The sequence below is a fragment of the Hemitrygon akajei genome, chromosome 2, assembly GCF_048418815.1.
Source record: "Hemitrygon akajei chromosome 2, sHemAka1.3, whole genome shotgun sequence".
Lineage (NCBI taxonomy): Eukaryota > Metazoa > Chordata > Chondrichthyes > Myliobatiformes > Dasyatidae > Hemitrygon > Hemitrygon akajei.
The window spans coordinates 203,473,380-203,487,166 of NC_133125.1; the positions used below are offsets into that span (position 1 = coordinate 203,473,380).

The 13,787-nt window shown below is 43.7% G+C and overlaps 1 protein-coding gene across 2 annotated transcripts in view; it reads right to left on the reverse strand.

Annotated features, from left to right (window-relative positions):
* LOC140720072 (zinc-binding protein A33-like) overlaps nucleotides 1–13,787 on the reverse strand; it is a 46,706-nt gene that overhangs the window by 14,015 nt on the left and 18,904 nt on the right. Inside the window, exon 1 of one of the 2 annotated variants that reach the window (XM_073034984.1) lies at nucleotides 1,271–1,685. The exons of the other annotated variant lie outside the window; for it this stretch is intronic. Within the exon in view, the coding sequence (XP_072891085.1) occupies nucleotides 1,271–1,681 (411 nt within the window). The 5' untranslated portion in view covers nucleotides 1,682–1,685. Of the gene's footprint in view, nucleotides 1–1,270; nucleotides 1,686–13,787 lie in introns of those variants that run through there. 2 annotated transcript variants of the gene reach the window in all.

The window sequence follows — 13,787 nt, forward strand, 5'->3', positions numbered from 1 at the left end:
GTGGAAGGTCATGTTTGACAAACCTTATTGAATTTTTTGAAGAGGTTACAAGGAAAGTTGACGAGGATAAAGCAGTGGATGTTGTCTATATGGACTTCAGTAAGGCCTTTGACAAGGTTCCGCACGGAAGGTTAGTTAGGAAGGTTCAATCGTTAGGTATTAATATTGAAGTAGTAAAATGGATTCAACAGTGGCTGGATGGGAGATGCCAGAGAGTAGTGGTGGATAACTGTTTGTCAGGTTGGAGGCCAGTGACTAGTGGTGTGCCTCAGGGATCAGTACTGGGTCCAATGTTGTTTGTCATATACATTAATGATCTGGATAATGGGGTGGTAAATTGGATTAGTAACTATGCAGATGATACTACGGTAGGTGGTGTTGTGGATAATGAAGTAGGTTTTCAAAGCTTGCAGAGAGATTTAGGCCAGTTAGAAGAGTGGGCTGAACGATGGCAGATGGAGTTTAATACTGATAAGTGTGAGGTGCTACATTTTGGTAGGAATAATCTAAATAGGACATACATGGTAAATGGTAGGGCATTGAAGAATGCAGTAGAACAGAGTGATCGAGGAATAATGGTGCATAGTTCCCTGAGGGTGGAATCTCATGTGGATAGGGTGGTGAAGAAAGCTTTTGGTATGCTGGCCTTTATAAATCAGGGCATTGAGCATAGGAGTTGGGATGTAATGTTAAAATTGATCAAGGCCGAATTTGGAGTATTGTGTACAATTCTGGTCACCGAATTATAGGAAAGATGTCAACAAAATATAGAGAGTACAGAAAAGATTTACTAGAATGTTACCTGGGTTTCAGCAGCTTAGTTACAGGGAAAGGTTGAACAAGTTAGGTCTTTATTCTTTGGAGCGTAGAAGGTTGAGGGGGGGACTTGATAGAGGTATTTAAAATTATGAGGGGGATAGATAGAGTTGACGGATAGGCTTTTTCCATTGAGAGAAGGGGAGATTCAAACAAGTGGACATGAGTTGAGAGTTAGGGGGCAAAAGTTTAATGGTAACAGGAGGGGGAATTTCTTTACTCAGAGAGTGGTAGCTGTGTGGAACGAGCTTCCAGTAGAAGTGGTAGAGGCAGGTTCGGTATTGTCATTTAAAGTAATATTGGATAGGTATATGGACAGGAAAGGAATGGAGGGTTATGGGCTGAGTGCGGGCCAATGGGACTAGTAAGCGTTCGGCACGGACTAGAAGGGTACGGGTTAGAAAACAAAAATGCAATGAAAAAATACCAGGTGATCAATATCGATTTGTTTTACCCTATATACTTCAACGGCTTCTTTAATCGGCAGGAAGTTGTGAGACTTGTGCTCCCGCGTATCTCTGCAGATCACACAGAGCAGTTTCTTGTCGTTTTCACAAAACAGCTTCAGTTCTTCCTCGTGTTCCTCGCAGTGAAGTTTACTTTCCTTCCCTTTCGGATTCAGGTTTAGTTTTCGAGCTTTCTCAGACAGATTAGCTAAGGCCCGATTGACCCTGAGGGTGCGGTCTGCAAACTCCTCTCTACATTCCGGGCAGGAGTTTCTCTCCTCCCTTTCCCAACACCGTGTGATACAGGAGCGGCAGAAGTTGTGTCCACACTCCAGTATAACCGGATCGCTGAAGAAATCCAGGCAAATGGGACAAATTGCCTCGTCGGTCCAACTCTCGACCTGTCCTTTCGTAGCCATGTTAACTCCCGGTACTTCCGGGTTCAGGATCCTTTCACTTTCGGGGAGCTACTGAACCCTGCGGTACCGCGATTTTCCACTAGGGGCGCTGCGGTCTCGTGAATGACGGTTCTATTCCTACGAGTGTTCAAAGGGCCATTTCCACAACAAGGTGGGATCAGGAACACATTAAACAGGTGGGAACATAACGAAAGCCTCAGCCATGGACAGCCCCATGCCCGGCTGCGAAAAGAAGAGTGTTGTGCATGGGTTAACCCCGTCCTGCAAAACCGCAGTCTGACAGATGCATTAACTGAATGTCCACAGGCTCACCCCCGGGATAGGCAGGACCTTCGCCTGGAAGGTGATTGGATCGTCTGCTGTAAGGAGAAGCCAGACGGCAACACTCCACTGCAGCAGGGGCTTCCATCCACCACGGGATCGAGGCCTGTTGTCTGCTGCTGCCTCCTAAACCCACCACCTGCTGCTGGGTGATGGAGGCAGCGCCGCAGTGGCTGAAGGCCAAGGGAGAAGGCGGCACAAAGGTCGGACGTGGTCAGCTGTGACGTCCAGTGCCCCTGGAAGCAAAAGCTGCAACCCACGGAAAGCGAGGGAGGGTGAAGTCCCTCTGATGGTCCACTACTTCTCGGTTGGATTTTCCATTCACAGGCTTTGATGGTTCCATACCAGGCCATCACGTAACCCCTCCATATACTCTCCACCACACATCTGTGGAAGTTTGGTGAGGATTTAGATGTCTCGCTGAATCTCCACAAACTTTCGAGATATTAGAGACACAGACTTGCTCTCGTCACAATCGCACTTGTGTACCAGGCCCAGGACACATCCTCGGAAATGATAACATGGAGGAATTTAAGGTCGCTGGCCCTCTCCACCTTTGATTTCCCGATGAGGACTGGCTCATGGACCCCCTGAAGTCACTAATCAGCTCCTTGCTCCTGCTGGCATTGAATGAGGGGTTGTTATTGTGACAAGGCTCAGCCAGGTTTTCAGCCTCCCTCCTATATGCAGATTCGTCACCACCTTTAATGCGGCCAGCAGCAGTGGTATCCTCAACAAATGTAAATATGGCATTGGAGCTGTGCTGATCCTCACGGTCAGAGGGAAATAAAGAGTAGAGTGGAGAGGTCGGGAGCTAAGCACACAGTCGTGTGGAGACCTGTGCTGATGGAGACTGTGGAGGAGATGTTGCTGCCAATCTGAACTGACTGGGTAGAGGTCTGGGTGCGAAGGGGAATCCAGGGAAATGGCATCAGCACACTGAAGAGGCATTTGTCAGGTGAGGGGCTGAATGGCCTCCCCTTGATTCTGTTCTCCATGTTCTTCAGAGCTGTGGACCGACTGAACTGAGGGAGCATAGAGGGCGCTGGTGAATAAACAGAGGTGTGGAGCAGGAGGGTGGAAAGATGGGGAAGTATAAATAAATGGTCGGCACAGAGATGATGGGCTGAAGGGCCTGTTCCTGCTCTTACTGTTTTATCTTCTGTCCTGTGGTGAAATACAAATAACTGTCAGGCAAACAACTTTCTCCGTGAGATGGGGACATTGATGCAACGTGACATCGCGAGGTGTCGGAAACACTGGGATTACTGATGCAGCTGCAGCAAAACTTCCTGATTTCACCCCGTTGTGCTGCAAGGTCCTGCTCTTCCTAATCAGATGCAGAGAGGCAGACAGCACGGACCGAGGCCCTTTGGCCCAACGTGTCTCTGCAAACCGAGCTGTCTTCCTGAACACATCCCATTTGCCGACATCTTGTCCTCATCCCTCTAAACCTTTCCTATCAAGCACTTATCCATGTTGTAATTTGTTGTCTTTTAAATGTTTTAATTAGACACACCTCCACCATTCCCTCTGGCAGCTCATTCCACAACTAACCACACTTTCCCCTCACCTGAAACCTCTGTCCACAGGGTTTAGACTCCGTGACCCTTGGAAAAGGACTGTAACCATCCACCTTACCTGTGCATCTTGTAAACCTCAATAAGCTCAGCCCTCAGCCTCAGGGAAAACAGTCCAGGCTCGTCCGGGTTCTCCTCATCACTCAAGGAGTAGTTCTGACAACATCAGACTGAAATATTTCTGCACCATTTCCAGCTTCTTGTCATCCTTGCTGGCACCAGGTAACCAGGATTGTGTCCAACACTCTGAGTGTGTTTTCACCAATCTCTCGTACAGTTGCACCATGTCATGACAACTCTTGCACTTAATACCCTGACTGATGAAGACAAGGGTATCAAATGCCTTCTTCACCACTTTGCCTACCTACAGTGGTCCTAGCAAGTTTGTGAACCCTGTAGAATTTTCTATATGGCCTAAAGTGTGATCAGATCTTCACGCAAGTCCTAAAACAAGATAAAGAGAACCCAATTACATAAATAACACAAAAAACCTTATACTTGTTCATTTATTTATTGAGAAAAATTACCCAATATTACATGTATTTGTTGGAACAATTATGCGAATCTTTGCTTTCGGTAACTGATGTGACCCCCCTTCTACTGCAATAATTCCAACCAAACGTTTCCACTAACTGTTGATCAATCCTGCACAGCAGCTTGGAGGAATTTTAGGTCATTCCTCCTTGCAAAACAGCTTTAAACTCTGGGATATTGGTGGGCTTCCTTGCATGAGCTGCTTACTTCAGGTCCTTCCACAATATTTCTCATGGATTAAGGTCAGAAGTTTGACTCAGCCATTCCAAAACATAAATTTTCTTCTTTTTAAACCATTCTGTTGTCGATTTAGTCTTGTCTTTTGGATCATTGAATTCTTGCATAATCCACCTTCTCTTAAGCTTCAGGTGACAGACTGCAACCCTGACATTCTCCTGTAAAATGTCTTGAATTCATTGTTCCAAGCTGTCCAGGCCCTGAGTCAGCAAAGCAGCCCCAAACCGCGATGCTCCTTCCACCGAGCTTCACAGTGGGATGAGGTTTTGGTGTTGGTGTGCGGTATCCTTTTCCCTCCAAATGTAGCAATGTGCTTTTCTGCAAAAAGTGCAACTTTTGCCTGATCTATACACAGAACATTGTCCCAGAAGTGTTGTAGAACGTCCAGGTGATCTTTTGCCAACTTGAGACATGCATCAATTTTTTGAATAGGGCAGGGTACCTCATCTCATCTCATTGAATGGAACAACTAACTCCAAATGGTTTTTATAGAAGGCATTAGCACAGAGGTTCACATACTTGTTCCAACAAATACATGTAATATTTACGTTTATGTATTACCTATAAAGTGAGGCACCACTTCACCTGCGAGTCAACTGGGGTGATATACTGTATCCTGTGCTCCTGATTTATACATTGGGGAGACCCATCACAGACTGGGAGACCGTTTCACCAAACACCGGCACTCAGTCCTCCAGCAGTGGCGGGATCTCCCTGTGGCCACACACTTCAATTCCACAGACCACTCCCACTCCGGAAAGTCCGTCCTTGGCCTCCTCTACCGTCAAGATGAAGCCACACGCAGGTTGTTGGAGCAATACCTTATCTCCCGTCTGGGTAGCCTCCTACCTGCCGGCATGAACATTCAACTCACGGACCTCCATTGATACCCCTGCCCCCCACCGTACCCCATCCCTATCTATAATTTTATTCTGGTTCTCTCTCTCTCTCTTTTCCCCCCTCACTATAATCTCCCCCCAGCCCTACCTTTCTTTCTCTTTTATTTCCCATAATTCTCCACCTTCCCCCTAACCCATTTCCCTTCAGCCTATCACTTCCCAGCTCTCTACTTCATCCCTCCCCTCACCTCTTATCCCCCCTCGACCATCCCATGTTACTTCACTCCTGATGAAGGGTTTCGGCCCGAAACGTCGTCATTACCTCCTCCCATAGTTGCTGTCTGGCCTGCTGAGTTCTGCCAGCATTTTGTGTTTTTATTTATTTCCAGCATCTGCAGATTCACTTGTGTTGCCATGTAATATTGGATCTTTTTCCTCAATAAATAAATGAACAAGTGTAATGATTTTGTGTTATTTATTTAATTGGGCTCTCTTTATCTAATTTTAGGACTAGCATGAAAATGATCACATTTTAGGTCATACTTATACAGAAATAGACACAATTCTACAGGGTTCTACAGGTAGATCTACATTCTGTCATTACCATCTTCCCTGTCCAGCGCACCTCCAATGCTGGTGTCATCTGCAATTTTACTGATCAGTTCACTCACCTTCTCATCCAAATCATTAGTTCTCTATATATCAGAACATAAAAGGTTTATGTGATTGATTATTTGAAAATTAGATGAAAATGATTTGAGCTGGAGTTCTATTCCATTCCACCTCCACTTGTACTGTATTTTTTAAAATCTTTTGTGTGGAAGTTGTTTCCTTTCAGCTTTTCTTAAATATTTTTCTGCTCTCACCTCACATCCCTAACATTACCGACCACGGTACCAACCTCTCATGTAATGGGGAGGGTGGATTGTTCCTCGCTGCCATTTACGTGAGGGAGGGAGGGAATTGAGGGACTTTGGGGTTCTGACATTTAACTGTCGTTCATTCTTGGGGCACTCCCATTTTTGTGGACGTTTCCAAATAAAAAGCATTTCAGGATGTGAATTGTAAACATTTCTCTGACATTAAATGTACCTTTGACCCTGTGAACCAATCTGCAAAGCTATTCCCCCACTACCACCCTCTGCCTCCTACCACAAGCAAATGTTTTATCCAGTTAACACACAAAATGCTGACGGAGCTCAGCAGGCCAGGCACCAGCTATCGAAAAATGTACAGCTGACGTTTCAGACCAAGACCCTTCTCTAGTCGGGCATCTACACGTTGCTAGTGAAACCATTCCAGACGCACTTCACAAATTCTACCCTGTCCGAACCGTCGGCACTATGTCTGACCCAGTCAATGTTAGGGAAGCTGAAGTCTCTGACTATTACAGAGTTATCTGCATTCTCCTTACACATGGGCTCTTCTGATTCTCACTGACATTTGGCATCCAACAAATGCCAACAAAGTGATCATCTCCATATTTCTAACTCCTACCAATATACTCTCACTGGCCGTTCCCCACAAGGATCTCTCTGTGCTGTGGTGATGTTCTCCCTAATCAACATCACAACTCCCCCTCCTCTCTCACCCCCACTTCTGTCATGTCCTTTGTATCTGTAGCACAGTGAGGTGGTTTTGATCTTATTCAATGGGAGAACAGGTGTGAGGGGCTGAACAGCCTCCTCTTGCTGCTATTTCTGATGTTCAGAGCAGTGAACAGACTGAACTGAGGGAGGATAGAAGGGGTTGGGGAATAAATAGAGGTGTAGAACAAGAGGGTGGTTCCAATTGAACAGACATCTGGCAAGTGGGCGGCTCTGAAACTGAGTTTGGAAGGGTTCAGTATCAGCCTGTCCTTGTCAGAGTGAATGGTGGGACTGGCGGGATGAGGGAACCCTGGCTGATGAGGGTTGTTGAGGGTCTGGTCGGGATGGAGTTGTGTGTCAGGGGAAAGCAGCTGGGATCAGGTGAATCCCTCGAGGAGTAGGAGGGATGTAGGAGAACACTGAAGAGGGAACATCAGGAGGCCAAAGGGGGTGTGAGATAGCTTTAGCAGGTAAGATGAAGGAGATTCTACAGAAGATTCTATGAGTCTCTGAAACAAAAAGGGTAATGAGTGAGGTATCCTTGGAGGATCAGTGTGGTCATCTATGTGTGGAGACACAGCAGATGGGTGAGGTCTGAAATAAATACTTCTCATCTGTATTTACTGTGGAGAAAGTGGTGGAAGTTTGGGAATTCAGGGAGGGGAATAGTAATCTCCAGAAACACATCCTCTGACATGTTAGGGATCCAGGGAAGAAATTGTAGGAACGCTGGCCACACAGGGAAATGTACCTTCTTCTCCAGGAGTCTCCCAGAATTGGCTTGAGAGCAAAGTATAATGAGGGAAATAAAATGCCCGTTTCAGGATCAGTGTCTGTGTGGGCAGGTAGCGGCGTACAGAGGATGTGAGTATATTATCGAGACAAAGCAGATTCAGGTTGTTAGTAACCAACAAAAATGCTGAGGCAGTAAAGAAAGTTGACAGAGAGCAAAGGACAAGTAAAGAAAAGATTGGAACGATGCGGAGTCAGCACATTCCGCGTTCTCCAACTATGGTTCCTTCAGAGATGTTGCTGATGACTAAAGAGTCTTTTTTGACGTTTGTTGATGAGGTACTGGTTGGGGCTACAACTTCAAACAAGAGGACGGATATGATAAAAGTAGCTGTTGGAGCTGCAGAGAGATTCCTTGATATGAAACAGGATTTACTGGAAAAATTACATGAGTATGTGACAGAGAAATAATCACTGAATACTTCCCAGTTGTCGGGGTCAGAGAGTATGGAGGAGCTTTATGTGGATGAAGAGGCCGATAATTAGTATTTGGATGTTTTTAATACTACAATGGAATGACAGAAGTTTAGTTGCAAATGGTCAAGAATTTAAAAGATTTGTTGGAACTTTAAAAGACAAGCCTGATTTGATCTGGATACAGGAGACATGGTTAAAGCCTCATTTAGATTTTGTGATCCCTGGATATGATAGTTTGACAGCTGACAGAACGGGTAAATCTGGTGGAGGGTGAGCAACTTTCATAAAAACAAGACTTCAGTTTAGACGACTTGATTTTAAATCTAACCTTGAAATTGTGCCTGAGGAGGTTTGGAGCTCTCGTGGTCAAACAACTTTGATTAACTTTTATAATCCATGTAATGTGATGATGTTATCAGATTTTGATGAAAATATGAATAAAGTAAGATCCCCAGTAATCTGGGTTGGAGATTTCAATGCCCATAATCCTGTGTGGGGTAGTGAAAGTAAAGATAGTAATGGAGCGGGAGTAGAGGAGTTTCTAGATAAATACAACATGGTACTTCTAAACGACGGAAGGCCTACAAGATTTAATATTGTAAAGAATACTTGCAGTCACTTAGACTTATCAATCACTTCCTCAAACTTAGCCAGGGTTGGGGAATGGGATGTTATGGACAGATACACACTAGGAAGTGATCTCTATCCTATGTTATGTAGATTTGGTAGAAATTTGATAGTAGAAGTTGAGGAGAGGGCTGCTGGGTATAATTTTTCTTTTGCCCTTTGGGATGAGTACCAGGAGAAAGCTGTGGATATGATAGAAGAGATTGAAAGCGAGGTCTCCATAGACGAGTGGAATGAATCCCTCTGTTCTGAAATTCATAAAGTTGCTCAGTTGACTATTCTGCTGCGGAATGCTCCTAAGCCTCGAGCATTAGTTCCGTGGTGGAATAAAAACTGTGACATAGCAGTCAGAAACAGAAACGGAGCTTACAGGAAATTAAGAAAGTACCCAGTGTTAGATAATGTTATGGAGTATAAAAAGGAAAGAGCAGTAGCAAGGAGAGTAATTAAAAATGCAAAGAGGGATAGTTGGAGAACCCTGGGCCCTGAGACACCTATAAAGCAGCTACGGAGGATCGTTCACAGAAGGTCAGGGACATACAGAAAACCATCTATCCCAGCTTTGCTGGAAGGACATATTGAATCTGTAACCAACAGGGAAAAGGCTGATCTGTTTGTAGTGGTGTTCCAAGCTTTGTACAGTTCTGGAGAGCCAGGTGATTTGAGAAAGGAAATTATGTTAAAGGAAAGATGGAAATTGGACAAGAGTTTGGATGATAACAGCTCCATGAATTTGTTTTTCTCACTTCAGGAATTGCAGGAAGCTGTCCAATCAGGTTCAAACTCTTCTCCTGGTAGGGATGGACTGTGTTATGAATTGCTTAAGCATTTAGATGACTCTGTGTAATAGAAATGCTAGCTTTGTTTAATTTAGTGAGGAAAGGAGGAAAATTACCAGTCGAATGGAAGCATTCAGTGGTAGTTCCAGCTTTAAGCCAGGTAAAGACGCATCTAGACTGAGTTCGTATCGGCCTATAGCTTTAACATCAGTGCTTTGTAAAACTATGGAACGAATGGTCACCAACAGACTTGTTTATTTTTTAGAAAATAAGGGACATTTTGCAGCCTATCAAAGTGGTTTTAGAACTGGAAGATCAACAGTGGAATCTGTTGCCCTTTTAGATCATGATATTAAAAAAGCGTTTCAAAATAGAAAAGTAATGTAAAGTGTATTTCTAGATATTGAAAGAGCATATCACTCACTATGGTTTATTAATTAAACCCCATGATGTGGGAATTAGAGGTAGAATGTTTAATTGGATCAAAGATTTTCTTAAGGAAAGGACAATTCAAGTAAGAATAGGTGGAACAAGCTCCAAGTCAGTTAAAATAGATAATGGTACCCCTCAAGGAAGCGTCATTAGTTCAGTTCTTCTTAATGTCATGATAAACAATATATTTGATCAGGTAGGGACAGGATTTGGCAAATCATTGTTTGCAGACGATGGTGAAATCTGGAAAAGAGGAAGAAACATCAAGTATATATTAAAGCAGGTACAAAAGGCTTTAAGATCAGTTGAAAACTGGGCAAATAAATGGGGTTTCAGTATTTCTTCTTTTAAATTTTTTTATATAGTTTTTAAATACTTTAAAGTCTGTGTCTCCTGATTGCGACAAGTGCCGCTCTGCTGAGGGCTCACAGGCACATCTTCTCTGGTTTTGCCCGACATTATACAACTTTTGGACTGCAATTTCTGAGTGGCTCTCAAAAGCCTCTTCTAGAGACATTCAGCCCAATCACGACCTCGCCATCTTTGGATGTTCTGCAGTGACTCTTGAGCTGCCACACGACCTGCAGATTGCTCTGCATCTCGGAATGGTGGTGGCTAAGAAACTTATTCTTCTGACCTGGAAGTCTACTACTCCACCTACCCTTGCACACTGGCTCAGGGAGATGTTGTCTAATATACAATGGAAAGATTGCGTCTGCACAAACCCAATACACAAAATACATTTGAGAGAATACGGGGACCTTTCTTGGCTCAGTGTCATATTACCTCACATACATAGTGACCTTGACCTGTCTAGTCTCATGAGTGGGTGTGGTGCCTAACCGGATTCCTTCACTCATTTTATTTTATATTGCTGCCCTGATACCACTGTTGTGTCAACTCTTTTTTTGAAAGTCTATTTACGTAATCTTGTAAATTGTCTGGCAGCCTTTTTGTTTTTGATTTGTTTTGCCTGTGCTCCACCTGGGGCTACATTTCCTTTGCATTGTTTATTACGTCTTCAATATGTTTTGTCTTTGTAAAACTGAAAATTCTAAATAAAGGGTTTCAGTATTTCTGCTTCTAAGTCCAAATATATGATTTTTGGCTTTGGAAGAAAGATTCCTGTTTGTGAATTCTGTCTATATGATTCTCCATTAGAAAAAGTCAAGGTATTCAAGTTTTTAGGTGTCTGGTTTAATGAAAGACTTACTTGGAGGGTTCATATAGATAAAACAATTGGAAAGTGTGAGAAGGTTTTAGATGTTATGAGAAGTATTGCTGGATGTGACTGGGGAGCAGGGCAGGAAACTATGTACTTAATATCTCTAGCTATGAAAAGATCAGTTATTGATTATGGTTGTATTGCTAATGTTTCCGCTGCTATGGCAGTGCTTGAAAAATTAGACCCTGTGCAGTGAAAAGCACTTAGACTCTGTTGTGGAGCTTTTAGAACATCAGTCCCTGAATTATGTGTGGAGATGGGAGAAGCGCCTCTACATTTAAGACGAGTTCAGTTGGGCCTGCAGTATTGGACAAAACTAAATGGCTTCAATCACAGCTGTCCATTAAAATGTCTTTTGCAGGTGAAATCGGAGCGCCAAAGTGAAATTAAAAGATATTCATTTTTAAATTTAGTTAATAACTGGGCTGTGAAATTGAAACTGATTGAGGAAGACATAGCTGACCAAATTTACTTGCCACCCGTTCCCTTTTGGCTTTTACCAGAACCAGAAGTAGACCTATTCCTCCTTTTACTGCTTCAAGGAAACAGAGCAATTTCAACAGCGTCGATGTTAAATGAATATTTAAATAATAAATGGGGATCTGATCTGAAGATTTTTACTGATGGCTCAGTGGACCCAGACAGCAGTGAGGCAGGATTTGGGATGTACACATATCAACTTGGAGTCGAGATTGGTCACCGGATTTCAGATGGTGTTTCTGTCTTTACAACAGAATTATTAGCAATCCTCTGGGCCTTATGGTGGATAGAAGACTCTCGACCATGCAGAGTTATCATCTGTTCAGATTCTGCATATTGTTCAAGAGGCTGTCTGACTTAAATGTACTTTGTTTTTCTATTAAATCTTTGTTCGTCCATCAAGAGAACCACCATCTGATTGAAGAATTTATTATTCAGTTTATATGTGCGACTAGTTTATATTCGAGAATCTGAGTTTCCTGAAATGATATAATTAATTATACATCCTGCAGAGGGCAGTAATACGCCCCGACGCGTAAACTGACGGAAATAGAAGAAGAAATGTCTGTGTGTGGAGCCATGGGAGGTTGGTGAGTTTTGATAACTTTCCTGTGTTTAAAGTGAAGATGGGTGTGGAAGCTGGGGAATTTGTTGAATTTTCAAACATCTACATTTCCGTCCTGACTGATGTTCTGCTGATTTGTAAAGCAGTCGTTCATCGTTGTTAATATCCTGAATTCAGTGCTCTGCCAATCCAGATGTTAAGATGTGAGAAAATTCAATTTACGTCAGTGACGTTTTCAATTTACGGATAGGGATAGCGAACAGACTGAATATCTCCTTCGCAATTCCCCATTCCCTTTTCCCTCTCCACCTCATCTCCTTGCCTGCCCATCGCATCCTTCACCGCCTTATTTTTTCCCATGACCTTCTGTCCTCTTCTACCAGACTCCCCGTCTCCAACCCTGTGTCTTCTTCACTAAACATCTTCCCAGCGCTCTGCTTGATCCCTGCCCCTCTCGGTTTCTGTAACCTCGTGTTTCTCTCCCCCCCTCCCCACACACCTTTTAACTCTACACCTCATCCTGACAAAGGGTCTCGGCGCGAACTGTCGACTGGACTCTGCCCGGCCTGCTGAGTTCCTCCAGTATTTTGTGTGGGTTACGCAGATATCCAGCAAATGCACATTTTCTCTTGTTTGAGCCGGAGTATCTGTCAGTTTGACGACACACTAACGCCACCCGCTACTGTAAACCGGTACTGCAGGAAGGGCAGAAACAAAATACTGTACTGGAACTTTCAGCTGGAGCAAACTCAAAGTGATTTATTATCAAAATACGCACGTGTCAAGATGAACAACAATGAAATTCATTTTCTTGGCAGCGTTTACAGCAAATCCAATAGAAAATTGGAAAGATAACAATAAACTAAAACAAGTAATTAATGTGCAAAAGGGTACAATTTCTGCTAATAGGCCTCGAATTATAGAGCACTACAGCACAGAAACAAACCCTTCGGCCCATCTGTGCCAAACTCTCATTCTGTCTCATTCTATCAACCTGCACCTGGACAAAACCCCACCCATGCATGTACTTTTCCAAACTGAAACATTGACATTGAACCACTTCTGCAAGAAGCTTTTCTCCACTCGCACCACTCTCCCAGTGAACACGGTCCCCTTCGATATTTCACCCTTCACCCTTCACCTATGAACTCTACTTGTAGTCCCATCAAACACAGTGGGAAAGCCTGCATGTATTTCCCCTATATATACTGTACCACTCATAATTGTGTCTATCTCTATCAAATCGTGCCTCACTCACCGAAGCTCCAGGGAATTATGCCTCTAACTCAGGTCCTCCAATTCCTTCTGAATTTTCTCTGTACTCTTTCAATCTTACTTACATCTTTCCTGCAGGTGGGAGTCCAGAACCGCACACAATACTCCAAATTAGTCCTCACCAATGTTTTATCCCTGTGTTGTTCTGCACTCCTCAGACCACTGATATTCACCGTGTAAATCCTACCCTGGGTTGTCCTCCAGAATGTGCAGTACCTCACCTGTCTGGAATAAATTCCATCTGCCATTTTCAGAACATTTTACCAGCTGAATGCTTGGAAGTTCTGCCTTGCTGTCCACTACGCTCAGAACTTGTCAGCTGCAAATTTGCTGATTCCGTTTACCAGAGTATCATCCAAATCGTTGAAATTGAAGACAAACAATGGACCCAGCATCGATCCCTGCAGCACACCA